The sequence below is a fragment of the Enhydra lutris genome, unplaced genomic scaffold (assembly GCF_002288905.1).
Source record: "Enhydra lutris kenyoni isolate GAN:26980312 unplaced genomic scaffold, ASM228890v2 scaffoldscaffold59, whole genome shotgun sequence".
Classification (NCBI taxonomy): Eukaryota; Metazoa; Chordata; class Mammalia; order Carnivora; family Mustelidae; genus Enhydra; species Enhydra lutris.
Window position 1 is genome coordinate 788,635 of NW_019154143.1, and position 23,285 is coordinate 811,919.

Below are 23,285 nucleotides of genomic sequence, written 5' to 3' on the forward strand. Positions count from 1 at the left end.
GTTGGTGGTAAGATAGTCTAATGCTGTCTCGTTCATTGGACATTTATGTATGAAACACCTATATGCCAGACACTGGGAATAAAATAATGAGCAGCCAAGCAAAGAATCTGCCATGATATATTTGCACCTTACCTGAGGAGAGATAAGAAATAGTCACAGGTTGTGATAAGTAGTTGGAGGGAATTTATGAAGTATGGTTTGATAAAGAATAGGCAGGGATTTCTTCCTTTTTTAAGTTTTTAAAAATATAATTAAGTAATCTCTACACCCCACGTGAAACTTGAGCTCAGAACCCCAAAATCAAGAGTCACATGCCCCTCTGACCAAACTAGCTAGGTGCGCCAAGGCAGGGATTTCTACATAAGATAGGTCTACAGACTCCCATCTGCTCTTCACACCTGAAATGTGACTACCTACCACTGGTTGTCTCAGAGGTTCCTCAAACTCAATTAATTTAAAATTGGATTCTTCACCTCTATATTTTATTTTATTTTTTAAAAGATTTTATTTATTTGACAGACAGAGATCACAAGTAGGCAGAGAGGCAGGCAGAGAGAGTGGGGGGAGGCAGGCTCCCTGATGAGCAGAGAGCCCAATGCGGGACTCAATCCCAGGACCCTGGGATCGTGACCTGAGCCAAAGGCAGAGGCTTAACCCACTGAGCCGCCCAGGCATCCCCCTTCACCTCTTTATCTACAAACTAACTTTTCAACACTCATGATCTCCCAAGAAATCTCACAATTTTATCCTGTTGTGTAAGACATAAATCTTGGTGTCTTGGTATCCTGCTTGACACTTCCCACCTCACTGTGCTTAGTTCATCAACAAGTTTCCTAAATATCTTGTCAGATCCCTCCAAGTCTTTATTGCCATCATCACCATCCTAGTCCAGATCACCACATCTGGTTGCACTGCAGCAAAGTGGTGGGTGTGGACTGCAGGGTCAGTTTTCCTGCGTTGGAATCTGGCTCCATTATCTACAAGCTGTGTAATCTTGGGGAAGTCACCCTTCCTCTCTGTGCCTCAGTTTCCACATCTGTGAAATGAAAATAACAATACCTATTTTATAGAGTAGCTGTGGATAAAATAAACTGATATTTGCAAACGACCTTCCAATAGTGCCTGGCCCTTAAAAAACAATTTAGAAATGTCAGTTAATATTGTGTTTTCCACACAGAAACTGAGATGATCTTCATAAATTTGAATCTGATACCTTGCTGGAAACTCTCTATTTGCTTACCTTAGCAAAAAGACCCAGTTCCTTAAGGTGGCCTGTGAGGCCTTGCATGATCTGGCCCGTGCCTACTTCACCTCCTCGTGCAGGTCCAATGACCATATGTAGTGTCCCTTCCTGTCATATGAAAATAATGTTAGGAGAGCCTGGGTGGCTCAGTCAGTTAAGTGTTCCACTCTTGATTTTGGCTCAGATCCTGATCTCAGGATTGTGGGATAGAGACCTGCTTTGAGCCCCACATCAGGCTCCATGCTCAGCATAGAGTCTGCTTGTCTTTCTCCCTCTGTTCCTCTCCCTGGTCATTCTCTCAAACAAATAAATAAAATCCTTTAACAAAAAAAAAAAAGAATGTTAGTACTTACTTACCTCCAAAATGCATTTTTTAAAGTAAATGCTCAATAAGTACTAGGTACAAAAATAATAACTCTTATTATTTCTTTTAAATGCACTATGGACTTTTCTTCCGCAGGTGTTTGAATTTTGCTTAAAAAGCTCCATTTCACCTTCTGCTAACTAATTTATACTCTTCATGTTTTAAGCTGGTGCATTCTCATAAAAATGTTGCAGCATTAATTTGGTTATTGCCATATCCTAAAGATGGTATTATTTGAATTATTTAAATGATATTTTTCTCCTGTAAAAAACAATGTGTGTATTGGTCCTTTAAGCCTGAATATAATCAGCTTACGGGTTATAATGTTACACATTATGATTTCATGTCAAAGTGTGTATGAGCTGGGTCAGACCACTCCTCCTCTTGTTACTTCATGTCCTGCAGCTGGGGGGAAATCTGGGAAAGGAGATAACGTAGATAATGGTAGAATTTTCCATTACAGAGAACAACAGCAAGTGCTAAAATTAATGTGTACTGAACAACAGTATCATACTGAGGACCTGTAGGGAAGAGGGAGAGATATACTACATGCAAAACACATCAGAACTTGTTTGGAAAAAGTCAAGAAAATAAGGGGTCTCCAAAACCTAAAACAAAAATGTATTGGACCTCTTTAACCTCATTCATCTTTCTTGTTTTTCTGGCACAATGCCCAGATTTTTCCCTGTCACATCTGAAAAAAAAAAATGTACCACGTTTGAATTCTTTTGAGAACTGACTTAGTTTATATTTCAGGGCAATCAGCTAGGAGTTTTGGGAGCGGGGAGATGCTGTTCTAAGCAATTCAAGTTTACATGAAGACTGGATGTCTTCTTCTGAGCAAAGGCTCCACCTAGAAACCAGTTCATCTCTCTTGCATGCTTGGCAGGAAAAGCGAACTTATAAGAATGTTTTCTCCCTACAACGGTTATTTTTATGCAAAGAAGATACATGAATTGTTTGAAATTCCATTTCTGCCTTAGAAATGGGGGCACCATTGTTATTAAAGAAAAGATTGGGGGAACTCAAGAACCTGTAGAGGAGAGCTTCCATTCACTGGAAATGTTAAAAGAGAAAAGGGTAGAGAGGAAAGGGATGGAGTTGATGGGGAGAAAGAAAAAGCATGTGTTCAAAAACCCACTGATTGTCGCTTAGAGAAATAGAGCCTTAAGTTGGTCACCATCAATATTCTAAAGGAAGTCTTGCTACAGCTTGCCTAGCTGTATTATCATTTTAGTCTCCTGCAGTGTTAGCTATATAGATAGTGAAGGCAATCCTGATTTTAGATTTTAAGTATCTCTTCCTCCATGTATCAGTCACTACAAAATTAAAATTAATTTTAATTTTAAAATGAAATCTTATCTAGTAGTTGATTTGATGAAAATGTGTTAAATAAAAGGAAATTTCATTTTGTTTGTTTGTTTGTTTATTTAAGGTCTTACTTGTTTATTTGTCAGAGTCCCATGCGGGACTCCATCCCAGGACCCTCGGATCATGATCTGAGCCAAAGGCAGATGCTAAGGGACTGAGCCATCCCAGCGTCCCAGAAACTTCATTTTAAAATGAAAATTAGGCAACTCTCTAATTTCAACCACACTCTTCCAAAAGTAAATAATAGTAATAATAATAAATAACAATAGAGACGATTTTCCCATCCCATCATGTGACTGTGATGTAGATTTAATTCTCGGACTCCAAGAACATTTTCAAATAATGGAATTCTTTCACTTCTCAATTTGTTATTGGCTGTTTTCCCAACCACACTTCAAATCTAGGAAGGAAGTTTGGAGGCTGAGGAAAGGTAGAAGCAGGGGTGGCAGCAAGAAGTGAGGGCAATCAGGGGGTAGGCAGAGAGTACAAAGGCTGATAAACAGTGAGTTATTACATATATCTGTTCCCCAAAGTTCTCTTTATGCCAGCGGAGGCCTAGCTCCACTCAAGCCTTCCACTCTCTGTTCTCTGCCCAGAATTCTGAAAAGAGCTGTGAAGTTCAATTTGAAGACTTTTCTTGGAGCAGTTAAAAAGTCAAAGACCCCAATCACTGGTCATTGGAGAAGGTTTTTTTTTTTTTTTTTTTCAATTAAAAAAAATTTTAAAGTAAACTCTACACCCTACCTGGGGCTAGAACTCAAGACTCCTGAGATCACAAGTCTGAAGAGTCACATGTTCTACCACTGAGCCAGCCAGGGAACCCGGGACAGGGGTTTTGTTTTGTTTATTTTATTTTATTTATTTATTTTCAAAGATTTTATTATTAATTTGACAGAGATACAACAAGAGTGGGAACATGAGCAGAGAAACTGGGAGAGGGAGAAGCAGGCTTCCCGCCAAGCAGGGAGCCTGATGCGGGGCTGGATCCCAGGACCCCGGGATCATGACCTGAGCAGAAGGCAGACGCCCAATGACTGAGCCACCCAGGCACCCCTGTTTTGTTTTGTTTAAAGAGCCACTCATTTTATTGGGAAAAAAAAAAAAAGAGAGAGAGAGAGAGAGAGAGAAAGCGGATGACTTGTTATTTTGTGGAACTATAATTCCCATTCCACAAAACACACCCAGAGAAACCAAAAAAGAGCAAACACTCCAATTATCTAAATAACCGTTTAGCCTTTCACTATTTTTCACTTTAAACTGGTTATACTGACACATAAAACATTTAGATAGCTGCTCTCTGTGCTTGGAAAGGAAACTTTATTTTTTTGTGTCACAGGTTTTATTAATTATAAAATGAAATGATCAGGAAATCAGCAACACCTTAAAGTCTGAAGCTTAATGGCAAGGCATAGACATTAATTTTTTAAATATTATTTTAACTATGCTGAATTAAAGTTCTAAACAGGGGATGGGGATGAGAAAGAAAAAAAGAACAATTATTGAGCCCCCAATATTTATGATTCTTCTGTGTTATTCAGTTAGTCTTGTGAACTCTGTTACAATAATAGCTATCATTATTTTGTTTATGCTATATGTCATGCACTATGCTAAGGGACTTAACATTTTTCCCTCATCTGATTTTTTTTTTTTAAGATTTTATTTATTTGAAAGAGAGAACACACACACACACACACACACACACACACACACAGGCGCACGCGCAGTGGGGGAAGGGTAGAGGGAGAAGCAGACTCCTCATTGAGGAGGGAGCCTGATGGTGGGGTCTGGATCCCAGGACCCAAGGATCATGACCTGAGCCAAAGGCAGATGCTTAACTGACTGAGCCACCTCTCTCATCTATCTTCATGGTAACTTTATTAAGTAAATATTGTTCTTATAGTAAAAATGACAGAATTATGACTAAAAAATGTTAAACTGTCTGTCCAAGATTCCTAGATTTGGATAATTGTAGAGTGAGGAATAAAATTGAGGCTCTTCTTTCTCAAGATTGCTATGGCTATTTGGGGTCTTTTATTGTTCTATACAAATTTTAGGATTGTTTGTTCTATTTCTGTGAAAAGTGCCTCTAGAATTTTGATAGTGATTGCATTGACTCTGTGGATTGCTTTGGGTAGTATGGACGTTTAACAATATCAATTTTTCCAATCCCTAAGCATGGAATAGCCTTCCATTTATTTATGTCTTCTTCAGTTTCTTAACATCTGGTATTTTTCAGTATACAGGTCTTTCAGTACACAGGTCACCTCATTGGTCAAATTTATTCCTAGGTATTTTATTCTTTTTGATGCAATTGTAACTGGGATTGTTTTAATTATTTCTCTTTCTGATAGTTCATAATTAGCATATACAAATGGAACGTATTTTTGCATATTGATTTTGTATCCTGCAACTTTACTGGATTCATTTATTAGTTCTAATTTTTTTTGATGGAGTATTTAGGGTTTTCTATATATATAATGTCATGAAGTCTGCAAATAGTGAGAGTTTTACCTCTTCCTTTCCGATTTGGATGCCTTTTATATCTCTTTCTTGCCTAAAGGTTCTGTTTAGGATTTCCAGTACTATGTTGAATAAAACTGGTGAGAGTAGGCCTCCATGTCTTTCTCCTGATCTTACAGGAAAAGCTTTCAGTTTTTCACCATTAAGTATAATGTTAGTTGTTGTCATATTGTAGATGGCCTTTATTATGTTGAGGTGCATTCCCTCTATATCTGCCTTGTTGAGTGTTGTTGTTTTTTTAATCATACATGGATGTTGAATTTTGTCAAATTTTGTCAACATGGTGTATCACATTTATTGATTTACAGTGTTAATCAGTTACTACTTTTGCATCCCTGGAATAAATTTCACATAACCATGGTGTGTGATCCTTTTAATGTATTGTTAAATTAGGTTTGCTAATATTTTGTCAATGATTTTTGTTCATCAAGGATATTGGCCTATATATATATATATATATATATATATATTTTGGCTAACTTATCTGGTTTTAGTATCAGGATAATGCTAGCTCCATAAAATGAGTTTGGAAAATTTCCCTCCTCTTCTATTTTTTGGAAGAGTTTGAGAGGAATTGGTAATGTTTCTTTTCAATCTTTCTTTGAATGTTTGATAGATATCACCAGTGAAGCCATCTGGTCCTGGATTTTTGTTTGTTGGGATGTTTTTGATTACTATTTCTCCTTACTAGTAATCAGTCCATTCAGATTTTGGGTTTCTTCATGATTCAGTCTTGATACGTTGTACGTTTCTAGGAATTTAACCATTTTTTCTAGGCTGTGCAATTTGTTAATGTATAATTGTTTATAGTAGTCTCTTATGATCCTTTGTACTTCTGTGATAACAGTTATAGTATCTCCTCTTTCATTTCTGATTTTATTTGAGTCCTCTTTCTTTCTTGGTCATCTAGGTAAATGACTTACAGGTTCTTAAATAGCTATCATTAAATTTAATTATGTTTTATAGTGTGTTATGAATTTATTTCAGGGAATTGTTAGACATGTCTTTATTAGAGAGAGAGAAAAAAAAAAGAAAAACCTTTTAACATTCACAACTTGTAGGAGTTCTTAAATCTTCTGGATGAAAAACATATGCCATTGTGGCATTATCTTCCTTTTGGTATTCTGGTAGTTTTGATAAGTAAGAAAGGAAGCAACGTGTTAATGGAAAGATCAATGAACTAGCAGTCAGGGATTCTGGTTTCTAGTTTTGGCTGTGCCATTTACTCAAAGCCTCATTGTGGACAAGTCTCAACTGCTTTGCACTTAAGTTTCTTAAGCTGTAAAATGAGAGGACTGGGCAGTGTCTCAAAGGACACTTACAGCCAAACTAATTTATGACACAAGGAATTTGGCCAAGCCTGGATCAAACTTTTATTATAATAAAGAATGAATTCATGAAGTAGAAACATTCAATAAGTGAGAAAAGAGAGCTTGCCATCTTTATTTGCAACCAGGACAGATACAGTGTGTTTCCTGTCCTTTCCACAAGTAGCCATGGGAAGGGAGGGGTTGGTGGGGGAAGGATAGGAACAGGATGTCCTTCCCTGGCATGTCAATAACCAGCCTAAATCTTTAAATTTTTTTCACGACCATCACATCTGATATTCCAGAAGTCCATCCCACAAAAGAATTACTAATAACTTGTTATGAGGACAAGATAAGTGCTTCATTTCACTTTCATTTGTTAATTTTTTTCAGGTGCCTTCCTTTCATTATTGTTGTACTGTGAATTTATAGTGGCATAATTTCAGAGACGTTGAAGGATAATATTTACGAGAAACCCTTGAAAGGACTTCGGTGTCTTTGGTAGGCTAATATTGCTGTGGGTTTGCAGGTGAACCGCGACAGCAACTGGAACTGGGACAGGGGGAAAGGGAGAAGTACCTGGATACCTAAGACTTCTGGGGAAGAGAAAGGGACTTTGTTCTTTCAGGTGGTGTTGATTTAAGGCGCTGTGAGAATTGATTATATACTTGCCAATCTCCCTTTGATGACAGGAACTGTGTCATTTATCTTTATATCCCCAGCGACAGAAATAACTGACAATCAAATATTTGTTGAGTGGAACTGAGTAAAAACTACGCGGGAAGAGGTACGAAAAGGGAGACCAAAATAGCAGTCTTGGATATCTGAAAGTTCACAGGATTTGGATCTTCTACAAGACTGACTGCAAGAGAAAGGGACTTGAGGCGTAGCAGGGTTTCAGAAGAGGTGCCAACAACCCAGAATTTAGAAGCCGAAAGGGGATTAGTCTAGGAGAGGTGATCAGAGCTCCTTATTAGTGAAAACTGATCAGGCAACAGGTTTGAACCCCCAAGAGAAAAAGAAAGGGAGGAGCGACAGCGATAAGCAGATTGCCAAAACTGAGGGGTGCCTGTGGCCAGAGAAACACTGAAGTTGGAGCCAAAGGGAAAGGGTTGAGTTCCAACCAGCTGGAGGATCCAGGTCCAGGAGCCTAACCGCCGAACTTCGGTTTGAGCTCGCTTCTTAACAGAGCTACCAGGAAGCCCTCAAAGATGTGCAGCTCGGGCTGGTATCTTGGCGCGACAACTTCCGTGTGTGTGTGTGTGTCTGTGTGCAACAGGGCGCGCCGCCCGAGAACTTCCGTGTGCGAGAGGGACTGGCGCACAGCCAGCCTGCGCCCGCCGGGCGGGTGAGGAAACCCGCGCTCCCGGCCCAGCAGGCCCCCACCGCCGCGGGCAAGGGCGGGCCGGGGCGGGCCGGGGGGCGGACCTGCGGCCGCGCCTTAGCTGCTGGCAGCCCCACAGGCCGCCGCGGCCGCGCTTGTCGACGCCACGCCCCGCGACTACATTTCCCAGCAAGCCGCGGGGCGCCCGCGCGCCGCAGTTGACCCATTTCCCGGCCCGTCCCGGGCTCGGCCGGCCCCCGCGCCCAGGCTGCTGCTCCCTGCTGACTGGGGTGTGGGCGGGGAGCGGCGGAGGCAGGAGGAGGCGCTGCTGGCCGCCGCCGTTGCCTCCGCTGCTGGGCGCCTGGGCAGCTCCCGGGGTTTCTGCGGCCGCCATGGACGAGCAGGCGGGTCCCGGTGTCTTCTTCAGCAACAACCACCCGGGCGCCGGCGGTGCCAAGGGTCTCGGGCCTCTGGCGGAGGCTGCCGCGGCCGGCGACGGGGCGGCTGCGGCGGGGGCGGCGCGAGCCCAATACAGCCTCCCTGGGATCCTGCACTTCCTGCAGCATGAGTGGGCCCGCTTCGAGGTTGAGAGAGCCCAGTGGGAGGTAGAGCGGGCGGAGCTGCAGGTAAAGACCCTCCCGGCCGGGCCCTCTTCATCCCGCCTCTTCGGTCCCTTCCGCCCCGCCCAGGACCCTTCCTCCTCCCCACCCTTCAGCCCCCGCTCGTCCCCTCCCCCTTTGCTCTGCCCATCCCATCCTGAACCGCGTCCCTTTACCCCCTTCACCTTTGCCTTTCGCTGACCCCACTTCCTTGACCCGGGTTCCCACTCCCGCCCTTGAAGCGTTGTTTACCCTCCCCGCTCCTTTTCGTCTGCTCCTTTCCACTCTTAACTCAGTCTCTTTTCAACTCTTTTGCCGTCCCACATTTTAGGTCGTCCCTTTCAGTTTACTAATAGGGCTGACAGTAGTTGTGAGAGACGTCGAGCAAATCATCCTCTGCCTTAGTAACATCGTAGGTGTCTAGAGATGTTCCCTGCGAAAGGTATTGGCTCCTCTCTCTGAAAGGAAGATGATTAAGACAGAAGTTGTGTCCGTGGGGCCTTGACTTTAGGCGAGAAGCTGATGTTGAGCGAAAGTATTATTAGGAATATGAGCTCCTTTTTGATATATGTAAATGCTTTTTTCTCTTTCTTCTTCCTTACCCCCTCCCGCGTTTCTTTTAGGTATTTCAGATTCATGGACTTTGAATGAAGGACCTAGATGATCACAGTCAGGTGATGGTTCAGAGATGGTTTCCTGTTCTCAGAATCTGAAACTTCCCAAGGGTTAATTTTATGTCCAGTGTTTTGTGAGGTTGATTTGTACTTTGAAAGGAACTAAAAGGGACTTTAAAGTTGGTTACATTTCCTTGCATAATCTGCGAGATAAAGTATATCCAGGAAGGAGCTGTTGTGGGCTCTTAGAAGAAAGTGAGGCTGATCCTTTACTAGCCATTCTGGATTGCTAAGTAGGTTTCAGTGGCTGTTCTTAAAACTTCAAGGCACATACCAATTTCACTAGGAACTGAGTCGCTGTGCCTTTCTGTTTTACTGGCTAATCCTGTATGCTCATGAAATCTGAGTATAGTTTTGGTTGGTAAAACACTTGAAGTTAAAATGCTACCCAGTGTGTCACTTTTTTTGGTAACATGTATTTTCTTTGGCACTTAAAAAAAAGAAGAGGAGAAATCTGTTAACTAGAATCATGTGCTGGAACAGGGTGCTTTGGCATAGTGGAAGTGGCTGTGGAAAGAGGGAGTAGACAGCCTTATAGTACGGCCTGTGCTTGCTGCTAGCTCTGACCTTGAGCAAATCCTTTCGCCTCTCTGAACTTCATTTTCATCTTTTATTATTCAGTACATTTATTGAGTGCCAGCTGTGTGCCTTCAGGCCCTGGGATTAACAAAACCGACAGCAACTCTGCCCTCATAGAGCTTACATTTTAGTTGGCAAACAGCAGATGCAAGTATATAATATATTGGACCATAGTGGCAACTTGGGTGAGAAAAATAAATCAGATACAGGAATAGAGTGTGATAGGGGCAGCTATTTTATTTTAGGTGTGGTGTTTGAGGAAGGCCTCTGGGAGGAGTTCAATGAAGCCAGGCATGACCCATAGTTATTAAAATTTTTTCTCCCTCTTTATTTCTACAGTTGTATGTTTATATTCTGTGGCAACTTTTTTTTATTCCTACTGTCATGTACCTCAGTATCTAGTATATAGATATTTGTAATTTTTTTCAAAATAAATCTGACCATATCTGTATAAATAGCAAGCATACTTAAATGCTTCATTCAGATTTATTAGTAATTCACTTTATTAGCACTGCATTCTGTAAGTGAGCTTGTGGATTTCAGACTTCAAGGAAGTGTGAAAGGCAGGCTTTAACTTTAAGTCTGTTCAGGTGTGGAGAGTGATTTTTGTATGTGACTGCTTATGTTTTAATTTCCAGTTTAGGGTAGGTGAGTCACACTAGTTGGGTCAAAAAACCGACGAGATAATAATTTTTCCCTTGTTACTTGTGGAGGTTTGGGAACTTCCAACTCATCTCACCTCTTGTCGGATCTCCCAGTGTTCCCCCTCCACTCCTCCATTTCAACTTCCAGTTTACCTGTAATTAATTGTAGTCACTCTTCATTTTTACACACAAACAAACACATGCGTGTGTGCTTTTGAATCATTTCATCAACATCATTAAATTTGAACATATCCCTTCATTTTTCTTTTGCTGTTGGAATTTTTCTAGAAAGACGATAGGAAGTAAGAGTTGAAAGAATGACGATGAAATTTGGATCAGTTGGCATCCCCCTTTTGATTTTTGAATCACTTCTCAGTCATTAACACCGAAGTCAACAAAAATACCTTTAAGATTAAGTCTAATTTGCCCCTTCAGGAACCTGTCAGTCCTGCTCTTTCAGGTTGCCAGGGCAGAGTTGTGCAAGGCAATCCAAGCTCTCATCTACCTGGCTTGCCTTTCTACTTCCTCCCTTCTTCAGGTGTTGGGAATAAGGAACCAGCTACATTGTGCTGCAAACTTGTCATCCCCCCCGCCCCTCCTTGCCCATCCTGGTTTAAGTAGAATTCTCTTTATTTTTGATAATCTCCCTCTCTCCCACCTCATTACCACTATTCGGATGAGAATAGGTAATTCATGGGAAAAGAATGGTTTGGATTATTACTGAGCTTTACATCTGTGAAAGGAAGTGGAGTTGGAATACTAATCATAACATTTGAGAGAATTTTCTATATGTGAGATTTTGAGCTAGATGATCTCAAAAGAACATGCAGTCTACTTGGAGTGATAGTATAAGCAAGATGCAGAAAAATCAGTATTTATCACATTGAGGGCTTAAATTTTCTTAGAATAGTGTAAAAGAGAAGAGCTAGCAGTGAATGGGAAGAATAGCTGTAAGAAAGAACTTCATGAGGTAGTGAGAATCTATTTCAAATTTATTGACTTAACAGAAAGCAAGCACATAAATAAAAACTAAAATTTATTGGCCCTAGATTTTGGGATGTGTGTGTAGTAGGGGAGGCTCAGCTGTTCACCTGCAAATGTGAAAAAAAGTGGAAAAAAAAGTGAAAAAATTGTGAAAAAAGTGATACGATTGAGTAGCTTAGGGCATGTGGTATAGAGACTGTATACTGGAGTGTTTATTTTATTTTATTTTTTTAAATTATTATTTATTTGTTTGACAGAGATCACAAGTAGGCAGAGAGGCAGGCAGAGAAAGAGAGAGAGAGAGAGGAGGAAGCAGGCTCCCTGCGGAGCAGAGAGCCCGATGGGGGCTTGATCCCAGGACTCTAGGATCATGACCTGAGCCAAAGGCAGAGGCTTAACCCACTGAGCCACGCAGGTGCCCCAACTGGAGTGTTTATTAATCTGGATTTTGGCATTATTGATTTATATCTTCATTCAACAAATGTTTATCTGTCACCCGCTTTACGCTAGCTCCTATTATAGGCCCTGGAGAAACAAGAATGATTAAAATAGATCATTCCTTCATGAAGCTTAAATTCTGGAGAAAGACAGACATACATACCTATACATAAAATGTTAGAAGGTAGCAGGCACCATGATAACGTGTTATAAGTGGGATATGAAATGATTGAGAGGGTGAAGTGCGGAAGAAAGGCTTAACTGATGAGATGTCATTTGAGCAAGACTTGAAAAGGTGAAAGTAAGGAAAGAGTGTTCTAGGCTTAGAGAACAGTGCTGGGGTGGGGGGAAGAATGCTTGGAATGTTTGAGGAATAATGAGGCACATGTGGCTAGAGTGGAGGAGAAGAATAGAAGAAATGTCAGAGGTACTGGGTCTTGCCCATTGTAAGGATCTTAGGTTTTACCTCTGCAGGATGGGCAACTATTGAAATGTTTCGAGCAAAGGAACAGCACCATCTTTAAAAGGAACCTTTTGCAAGGCTTTAGAATACACTTAGAGGGGAAGACAAGAGTAAAAGACTCAGGGAGCCTAGGTTGGGGGCTATTTTAATAACCCGGGCTAGAAATGAACTTAGGTGGTAGTGATGAGGTAGGTGAATATATATTTTGATACATATTCAAAGTATCAAAATGGATTCTGAACACATTTTTGAGGGTAGAAACAATAGGATGTGCTGAAGAATAGAATGTGAGGAAAAGAGGAGTCATGTACGAATCAATTATTTTGACTGAGTAGCTTCATAGGACTGTTGAGATTTACTGAGCATTTAGATGACTACAGCACTTAAAATGACAGTTTATTTTGTGTTACAACTATTATTTACAATTATGGTGAGAGACAACATGGCATAAACCTGCTTTAAATCTTTTCTCTAAGACTTACTACTTTATGGCAAACATGGCAAACAAATTCTGACCTTTGAGAATCTTAGTTTCCTGAGGTATAAGGTGAGAATAATAAACTACCTTGTGAGGGTTAAATGAGATGTTTTAAAATACAAAGGCTGGCACATAACACAAAGTAAATGCTGAATGAATAAAAGGTAGCAAATACTTGATGTTAAATTTTCAGTCTTTTTTATGTCCTTGTCTCCAAAGAAAAGCATCGTCTTTAGTTGTGAACTCTTTTAAGGCTAGAGCATGTAAGTACCATCCTGGACCAGGCAGTCTAATATTCCAGGTGTGATGGTGGCGCTAAGGGACATTTCATAGGAGTGAATCGTTGCCTTCACTGTCAGCCTTACAACACTGATTATATACTTCGCGTATATTTGCTTTCCTTATAACTCAGTGTGGGTCTGTTATCTTGGAATTTGTGTAAATTTTTCTGAGTGTATTTATCTTAACCTTGCAGGATGTCTTGGGTAACGAATCATATACATTTACTAACCACTCTATAAAACTAACCTTTGGTTTTATTCGGGTCTTTAAAAACCATTTCCTTTGAACTTGGAGCAGGTGAACCCCATTGTAGTATGGTATAATTTTGTAAACAGGATCATTTTTCACTCTATTTATAGCCTTGATAATTTTATAACCTTTAATTATATTTTAGAAAGATTGTAGAGGTTTTACTCTTTTAAAAACATATACTACTGTTTGTCACTTTAGTTCAGTATTTCTCAGCTTCACCTCAATCTGAGAATAATCTGGGGGAACTTCTAAAAGTATTCATTCCCTGGACTCTACCTCAGACCCATTAAATCAGAATCTTAGGATTTAGGGTTGCTGGTATTAGTATTTTTTTGAGCTCCCGGTAGTTGTTATATGCGACAAGGATTGAGAACCACTGCTTAAGTTGTTCGTTTCTGATTTTACATGTATGGTTTGATGATTTTCACAAATGTGTTAGTATTCCAGATATGGATGGCTTTTTATAGAATTTGAAATATAATTTCTATTATTCTTTCTGATGATAGCTAGCATTTTATTTTTAGCCAGTAGAATATTTTAATTTGATTCACCTCCCTCTGACTGAGAGATAATTTTGAGCTGGAATGAACTTTGGAGAAAACCAGCTGCAACTTTCTTTTGCAGGTAAAGTGAAGCTCACAGAGCGGTTGAATGACTGAGAATAAAATAGGCTTTATACAAGCTGTCCCTTAAATCTCCAGATACCTTTACAGTTTTTTTTAAGTCCTTTCAAATACATTATTTTACTTGGTCCTTAGAACTTTCTGAGATAATCAGTCACACTAATGCTTATCATTTTCCTATTTAAAACAACAGACATGGAGATTTTACTCTGTTTTACTGTTTTCTAGCTTATTTTATTGGCTACATTTAATACTGTGTCTTGACTTTGGTGTTCTATAGTTTTATTATGATGTATCGGGGTATAGATTTCTTTTTGTATGTGACTTTGTTAGGCTTCTTGAAAAATCTGCAAAATCCACCATCATTATCTCTTTAGATTTCTATTCTATCCAGTTAGCTTTTCTTTTGGATCTCTGATTACATGTACCTTAGACCTTCTTTATCTATTTATTCTTATTTATCTTCCTATCCATTAATTTTCTCTTCAGTTGAATCTAATCTTTTAAAGCCATCCAATGAGTTTGTAATTTTGATTATTATTGAAGTTCAGTTTGGTTCCTTTTTGAATCTGCTGGATCTTTTCTTAATAGTTTCTTGCTCCGTGAAGATATTTTCAGGTTGTTTTTTACTCCTTTTTTTTTTTTTTTTTTTAAGATTTTATTTTTTTATTTTTTTTAGAGAGAGTATTATGTGGGTGGGGTGGAGGGGGGGTGGCAGGAGAGGGGCAGAGGGAGACAGAGAGGAAAGGATCTCAAGCAGACACTGTGCTGAGCGTGGAGTCAGGCATGGGACTAGATCTCAGGACTAGTCCCTGAGATCATGACCTGAGATGAAACCCAGAGTCAGACACTTAACTGACTGAGCCACCCAGGTGTCCCAAGTCCTCTTTTGTTCTTTAAACGTAGTAAGTATAGTTACTTCATAGTTGGTATCTCTGTACTTCCTATATGTGAAGTCTTAGAGGTACCTTTTTTGTGATTTCTTGTTTTTGCTGGTTCTTGTTCATGATGACTTGTTTCTTTGTATGGATAGTAACCTTTGTGTAACTGCTCACTGTCTTGAAGATGTTTAAGGCTAAACTGAGGTCTCGAGTAAAGGTGTCATTTTCAGAAGTTCTTTGCATTTGCTTCTGGTAGGTTTGGAGGCATACAGAACCACTTAAAAGAAATTAAACCATTTAAAATAAATCCAGAACCATTTAAAATAAATTCATTGCTTGAATTTGGACCATGCTGCTTATGCAAATTTTGGTTGCAAATACATTTGAGGGCCATTGTACTTCACCTTGGCCTTGAAGATATAAGCCCCTTAGGTCTTAGCTAAATGTGGGACACATCACCTGTTAGACTTTTCACTCTGGGTGGTCCTGGTCTTTGATATTTGCCATTTGAGTCCTGTAAGGCTGTCCAAACTAAGGTTCAAGTTTGTTCTGATTGGCTAGTACCCAAAGGGCAAAGTGGCACTTGTTCTCTTACCTCACTCAGTATTCATTTTCCCTTCAATTTTGGCTAAATAATTCCTTACGTCTTATCAGCTTTGTCTTTTAGATGAGCGTGAAAATATTTTGTCCAGAATTTTTAGCTGTTTTTAATAGAAGAGTTAATTCAGGACATTATTACTGGAAACTGAATATCTTCCTTTCAAAAACTGATAAATACGAATGGCCCAGTAATTATCTGGGGAGATATATCATTGATAATATTTTTAAGTAAGAGATGTCCTTATTTAGCCCTAAACTTTATTTACTATCTAAGTCTACTTTTCTTTGAGTTCCAATGGTAGGAGAGGAGACTACAGCTTCTCTCCAAAATCTTGGTAATATAAGCAACATTTAAAACAAACCTCTTTACTAATCAGTCTTTGAAAGGTGTTTGGAAGTCCAAATAATTTGGACTGATTTCCCTTTGTCAGCAGCTTATTATCTACTTGATGTCAGTCATACTTTCAGATTTATGAATGTTATTAATGGTATCTAGGTTTCAGTTCTGGGCCATTAGGAATAAACATGCCCTTGGGATCTTTGGAGTTTCTTGCTTTGGTGGTCCATTTCACAAAACAGTCTGTTGCCTATCAAAATGTGGCTATGGGAAGTATGGGCCTTAACGCCATCATTTCCAGTATAATTTTTCTGGGCCTCATCTTTGTAAATTGTGAGTTCTCATATACCCACCAAACAAGACTAGTTGTAATTTTAAAATGATCAAGTATGCGAAGTATGGGACCCATAAGAGATGTCTATTAAATGGTTTGCTCTTGCTGGTTGAGATTTCTATGGAGAGAATGCTTTCAACTGTATTATTTATTTAAATTAAATTTTAGAAGCCACGATCTGGTTTAAGTGATCCATTTGGCACATAGTGGCTACTTACGTTATCTTTTCTCTGTTAGTAGTGGTTTAAGGACAATGAACTGACAGTATTGGAAGTACGGGGCAGGCCAGAGATGTGTAGTGATAGGTGGTAATAACCTGTAAGCACTGAGGACCAGACATAGGAATAGAGGAAACTTGGGAGTTCAGAAGAGAAACCAGAGGCAAGAGAGAAGCTGGGGAAGAAGGTAGAAGAAAAGAGACAGAGAAGGGAGGCAGGGGGTGGGCTGAGCAGACAGACAGGAGGGAGAAACTGCACACATGAACTTGTTCTTAGTTCCCAGAGCATGTATTGTCTGTAGTCTTCATTTTAACACTTGCAGAATTCTGGAGCTGACAAGGAAAGACACACACAACACACACACACCCTGCCAATCTCCACTCTCAATTTTCTGTTCCCTTCATTAGGCTAAGAATATTTTACCTCCTGAGGGACCTTAGAACCTCAGTAGTCTCATCCTTTGTTTTATCAGTGAGGGCCACTGGAGTGAGTTGTCTTAGATCACACTGTGAGTTGGTGGAGATTTAGTTTAGAACCCAGGAGTCCTACTTCCCTGGCCTAGGCATTGTTCTCCATACCACATCATCTCCTTTTACTGGTTCCTCACTCTGTGTAGCTGCTTCTGATTGAAGTAGCCAAGTGAGTTATAATATTTAGATGATTAATAATGTACCTGTCATAATGTAAATTCTTCTGACATATTTCAAACTTTTCTTCAAGTAGAACAACCTAGTGAAATGAGTATATTTTAAGGGGTTCAGGAAAGTCTTCAACAATTTGTGTTCCTCAAGAGTGTTAAACATTGTGTCACTCTAGTTTCTTTTAATAATTTTATTTTTGTATGGGGAATACTGACATAAAATGTTTATTTCCTTAAAAAACTTTGCAAATTTGGATCTTTTTCAGCTTGTTCTGATGGTAGCCTAATTAAGTTCTCTCTCTGTGTGTGTGTGTGTGTGTGTGTGTGTGTGTATTTTTTAAACTATATTTAGTGTTTATTGACCATATATCATCCTTTGTGTAGTGCTTTGGATTTTAGGTCATTCTCAGCCTTACGTATGCTATTCGAACAGAATAACATGTCAACCATGTATTTGCTGTTATGCGTTAAGGTATTTGAAGAAATAAAATCACTTTCTTTGGCAGACATAATGCTGTTTAACTCTTATTACAAAAGTACCTTATCTGAACAAGATGATGGAATATTATAAATGATTGATATGTAAGAAGGAAAATTTATTGTAGAGTTGACTAGAAGCAGTATGGCACAAGGCAAAATGAGTTTGTTTGTTTGTTTGTTTGTTTTAGGTAAGATTGAGAGAAAAGTAAGGGAGTAGAAGCCCTGGAATTAGGGGGAGCGTTGGGAAATATTGAATAGGGTGTGGGTGGAATAGGTATTTGGGTGTGGCAAATAGGTTCTTGAGGTAACTGCACTATAGAGATCCAAGGAAAGGGCTAAGGGAGTGTTAGACACTCCCATTAGCACTCATTTACATGGGACAGAAATTGGATCCAATACCAGCATATCTAGTTAGGAAAAATAAACAAGATGTCAGATTCCATGAGGGTGATACCAATTTCACATGATGGAAAATTGCAGCCCAGTCTGAGACTTGTTCTCTTTTTTTTTTTTTTTTTAATTTGTTTGTATTTCCTAAATGAGAAGATTAAGCAGTCAGTAAAGGAGCCAAATTATATGCATAACCAAAACTTGCTCCTGAGGAATGTGGGTTTATATAAAGCTAAAAGGGAACAAGGAGGAGCCTAGAGATCTGGGTCAGTACACTTACTGAAACTTTAAAGAGTAGTTAGCTGGGAAAGATGATACCATGGTCCCAGTACTTGAACCCAGTACTTTATCTTGTTTCCTTTCCTCCTTTACCCTCCAAAAATAATAATAGTTTTGTTGTTATTGTTGTTGTTGTTGTTGTTGAGCTCTTACCATGTGCTGGGTATAGTGCAGAGCACTTTACGTGTGTAATCTATTTTAATCTTCGCAAAGCTCTTTGTGGTAGGTATTAATGCTTATCCCCTAATTCATAGATGAAAGAGAATAATTTCCCGTAAGAAAAGTTTGAGTGAGGTCCTGGGCATGGCAAATGGAAGGAAATATTTTGACATTTTTTTCTTTTTCTTTAATGCTTCTGAGTTAATGTATAGGTTGGGATATTTTCCCTTTCTTGTCTGCCTGGTGAATTTCTGATCCTCTTCCAAGATTCAGTTTACCTTCTTTGGGAAACCTCTCTGACCTCTAGACATAGTGAAGCTTCATGCTCCCCTAAAAGCTTGTATGTGTGAGACAGAAACACCTTCCTGACCAGTTGTTGGGCAGTTAATCTGGTTGAAATGATACCAACTCATTTAAGTTAAAAATATAGAAAGCTTGCTAGACCAAGCCTACCTGCTCCCTTCACTTTTTTTTTAAGAATGCTGATTGGAGTTGTGTGTTGTCTTTCTTGAATAAGTTACAATTATAATGCATTGCTTGTGATTTCTGGTTTTGGTTTTCCTCAAGTAAAGTATACAGTGCAGAATCGTGGCTTTTTATGACTTTTCCCTATTCTTTTATAGTTGTTTCACTCACATTTACTTCGACAGCAGTATTTTTCATAGGTCTCCTTGTTGTCTTGTCTTTCCAAAGCATTCAACTTAGTCTTTCTTCTTCATACCTGTATTTTATTGGTTTATGTAATGTTTAATTGAATTATCTAATCAAAGCAACAGTGCAACTGACATAAACAGGTTTGGGAGGAAAGCAAGTTGACTCTTAGTGAGCTTGTACAACTGGACTGAGATAACTGCAGTGGATGGTGAACTGTAAAGAAGAACATACTCCAGCTGTGAATATTTAATGTGTCCTGGGCGTTGGGCAGTGTTTTTACAAAGGGACTGAAAAATACTGGTTAATCCAGAGGTTTGGTTAAGAGAGGATTAGTGGTGAGACCTTCTGTGTCTCAGTTATACAGCCTATCTCATACTTTGCGTATTTGTTTTCTCACTAGGTTCTGAGTCACTTAAGGGTGTTTTTATTTTCCTAAGATCCAGCAGTTACTGGCACATAGTAGCTGTTTAATAAATGGTTCTTAAATAAATGTTAGTGAATATATATTAAATATATGTGTTTGAATATGTAGGTCATGTCTCTTAGCCAAAGTTTGGCCATGAGGGCAGGTCCTGTGTCTGAGACATCTTTGATATTTTACAGTGATTGTCATACATTGCATGAGTGTACTATATATGGTGGTATGCAGGGGAGCAGTGTATCTGTCCCTCTTGCTGCTAGCCTTAAGACCTCCCCTGGAAAGAGCCTTTGAGAGCAAGGAGTATCTGTGTTTGGTTGTGTAGAGCATTGCCTGGGCCCTGCCAAGTCATTCTGACAGAGCTCATTTTAGGGATGCCACTGGCTTCTTAATTGCAGCTTGATGTTAGCAGCAGCAAATGGTGCTTGGGTTTTGGTAGTTGTGAGTGTAGGTTTGTTTTCTTCTCCCTTGGTGTGTTAAACACTGACTGCCAGGAAATGTCTTTGGCATCATGTCCTAAAAAGTCTTAACAATCAGCAGGGCCAGATAACATTTTTTGTTCTTTTCTAAAACCCACACCTTCAAATTTTATACATATTCCTTATTCTTCTAAATAGAAAATGAATATTTTTTTCCTGTGAAGATAAATCTGGCTTTAAATAAACTATCCAGTTTTCATTACTTTGTATTCTCCCTTTCCAATTTTGTTTACAGTTGCATTACTAATATATTTTGATCTTAAACCTTTTGGAACTCTATTATTTTTAATAAAACAGAAATGCCCCAGTTTTCCAGAATTTAGAATTAAAATTCTGACTTTTTTATCCCCAAGCCTGCTTCTTTTCATCAAAAATTAGTTTCGTTTCCCAGATCATTATAGCTAGTCAAGTAAGTGAGATTGAGCACAAAAAGGCTAGTGTATGGAAATACCAAAGTTGCCAAAGCCTCATAGAAAATATGTTGTGGATGAACAGTGGAAAACAAGCAGATATAGTTCCAGGTCACATAGTGTTTATAATCAAGTAATAATTCTTAACTTTAGATAGACCTGAGTCCATTATGCCAGTGATGGTATCCACTGTGGCAGTGCTTTTAGCTTTTCCCATTTAAAAACCAACCAAACCAATACCGACAACAAAAGAAACCCCTTTCTCAGCTCTTTTATCTGTTGGTACTGTCATCCTATTTGTTCTCTTTCATTTCATTGTTAATTTCTCTGTACAGACTGCATTTAGTACCTTTGGTTTTCTACTAGTCTCATTTTCTTCCCTCTCAGTTTCTTTGTTCTCTTTCTCTCTTTTGGGTTACTTATTTCACCGTTCAGATACTTGTTTGTCAGATTAGATTGTTTTGTTTTTACTTTCCAGCAGTTTCTCTATGATTTGAATCTTCTCACTCTAGTTGATTCTTTTTATGTATAGATAGATGCCTTTTAAAATTATATCTCTAGGTAGTGCTGATATTTTTCTAGTTACAATTATATATGTCTAATTTCTTGCTGATGTCACCTGGATGACCTGCTATAACTTGAAACTCACTTTGCCTTTCTTTTTTTTTTTTAAGGTTTTATTTATTTATTTGACAGACAGAGATCACAAGCAGGCAGAAAGAGAGGAGGAAGCAGGCTCCCCACTGAGCAGAGAGCCCGATGTGGGGTTCGATCCCAGGACCCTGTGATCATGCCCTGAGCCGAAGGCAGAGGCTTAACCCACTGACCCCCCCAGGTACCCTCACTCAGCCTTTCTAAAATCCTTCTCCCAAACCAAGTTGCCTCTCCTCCCCTTACCCAGCCCCTAATTTACCCTTTCTAGATGTCTAGATTCAGCTTTGAGTCAGTGTTTCATTCTCTCATCCTCACTCTCCCAGCCATGCATCTGGTTTTGTAAACTATTTAATATCTTAGATTCATTTTTAATCCTTTAATTTTTAATACTGTTGTTAACTTGGTTCAGATCCTCATCATCTCATATCTGGGTGACTGCAGTAGGGGCCTTCTTAATTTTTTACCTCTAGTCTCTCCCTTGGCCAAGGTATTATACACAGTATTTCCTCTTAAGCTTCTAAAAATAATGATTTACTCAAGATATATATATTTTTTCTTTTTGCCTGTGGTAGGTTTCAAATCTCTTCCATGATTAGACTATTATATTTTCTACCTGTTAGAGTACTCTTTCTAAACCAACTAAGTTTAATCTTGCTTTGCACATAAGTCATGTTTACTTTTTTTTTAATCATTGCTCAGAAAGTTTTCATCATTCTGAAATAATCTTCCACCACCTCATAATTTGTATTATTCTTTCAGATTTACATAGTCTTTATTCAAATTTAGCTTAAGTCCCATTTTCAACATGAAGAGATTTTGGTTTAGGCTTTGATTGTTACTTTTTTAGTACTTGCTTTTGTCATTTAACACTTAGGGTGTTCCATCTTTTACTGTTTACTTGCTTTTTATGAATCTGTTCAGTTAATTTACAAATATTTATTGGACATCTACTACATGCAAGTGACTGTTCTAGGCTTTGGGGATATAGCAGTCAATAGCATAGATAGTCTGTGTCTTGGAACTTTAGCAACTTCCTCTGTACCTTATTACTTTTTAAATTCTAACACCTATCATAGTACGTGTTAACATTATGTGTTAATAATGATAATATTAAAATTGAGTTCAAATTTGCAAGAAGGAGCCCCTGACTAATAATACAGAAAAAAATCCTGTCTTGCTGCTGACCAAAAAACATTGATAATTATAGAGAAAGGGATAATTATTTTGGAGGGTGAGGATATCATTTGGAAGGTGGCTATATTGTCTTGAATTCAATGATAAATTTTAAAAAATTAGCCAAAATAATACTGCCTTGGCAGATACTAATTGAACTGTATATCATTAGTTTCCCCTGCAAATAAACAGAATGCAAATAAATAGCAAGTTAAAGCAATACTCATTGTCTTGGGATCAGGACTTACTAAGTTTTGTTTTCCACATACCATCTTCAGTTCCATATAATCCCAGGATGTTAAACTCTTTCCCTGTATAGTTGAGGAAACTGAGGCTCAGAAAAGTTAAGTAACTTTAATAGGATCACACAGATTAGTGAGAGTACCAGGAGTAGGAATTTCCCAAATCCCATATCAAAGAACATTGAATATTTATACAGTACAGTTCAGTAATTGATGTGTATGGTTCTGATCCTGAGTTACCAAGAAAAATTATGTCCCCTGCCTTTTTTTTCAAAATGAAAGCAGAAACTTAGTGATCTTTAAAATTCAGTATACATCAAAGCTTAAATGATTTATCTCAGTTATTTCTTATGTATGTTTAATGAGTCTTTCCTATTTTCCTTACTTTGTGTTCTCTTGTTTACTTGTTTGAATAAAAATGATTACCTTGATATTTTGACCTAATTTTTTATTTAAAAAATATTTGTTAATCAGGAAATGAGTATTTTATGATGTTTAAAAATCAGGTAGTTACTAATAAAAACTTGTTCTAACAAAGCTTGACTTTCCTAGTTAAGAAATCTCTATTGATTTTTTTTTATTAACATATAATGTCTTATTTGCCCCAGGGGTACAGGTCTGTGAATCATCAGTCTTTCACATTTCACAGCATTCACCATAGCACACACCCTCCCCAGTGTCCATAACCCAGCCACACTATGCCTACATCCGACCTCCCCCTCACCCCCCGCAAACCTCAGTTTGTTTTGTGAGATTAAGTCTCTTATGGTTTTTCTCCTTCCCCATCCATCT

The 23,285-nt window shown here is 38.8% G+C and overlaps 1 protein-coding gene across 2 annotated transcripts in view; it reads left to right on the forward strand.

Annotated features, from left to right (window-relative positions):
- The first annotated feature begins 8,521 nt into the window (after positions 1-8,521).
- The window catches only part of LOC111158480 (striatin), a 100,516-nt gene continuing 85,752 nt past the window's right edge, over positions 8,522-23,285 (forward strand). For both annotated transcript variants that reach the window (XM_022520522.1, XM_022520523.1), the window contains exon 1: positions 8,522-8,755. In XM_022520522.1, the coding sequence (XP_022376230.1) occupies positions 8,522-8,755 (234 nt within the window). The remainder of the gene's footprint in view (positions 8,756-23,285) is intronic.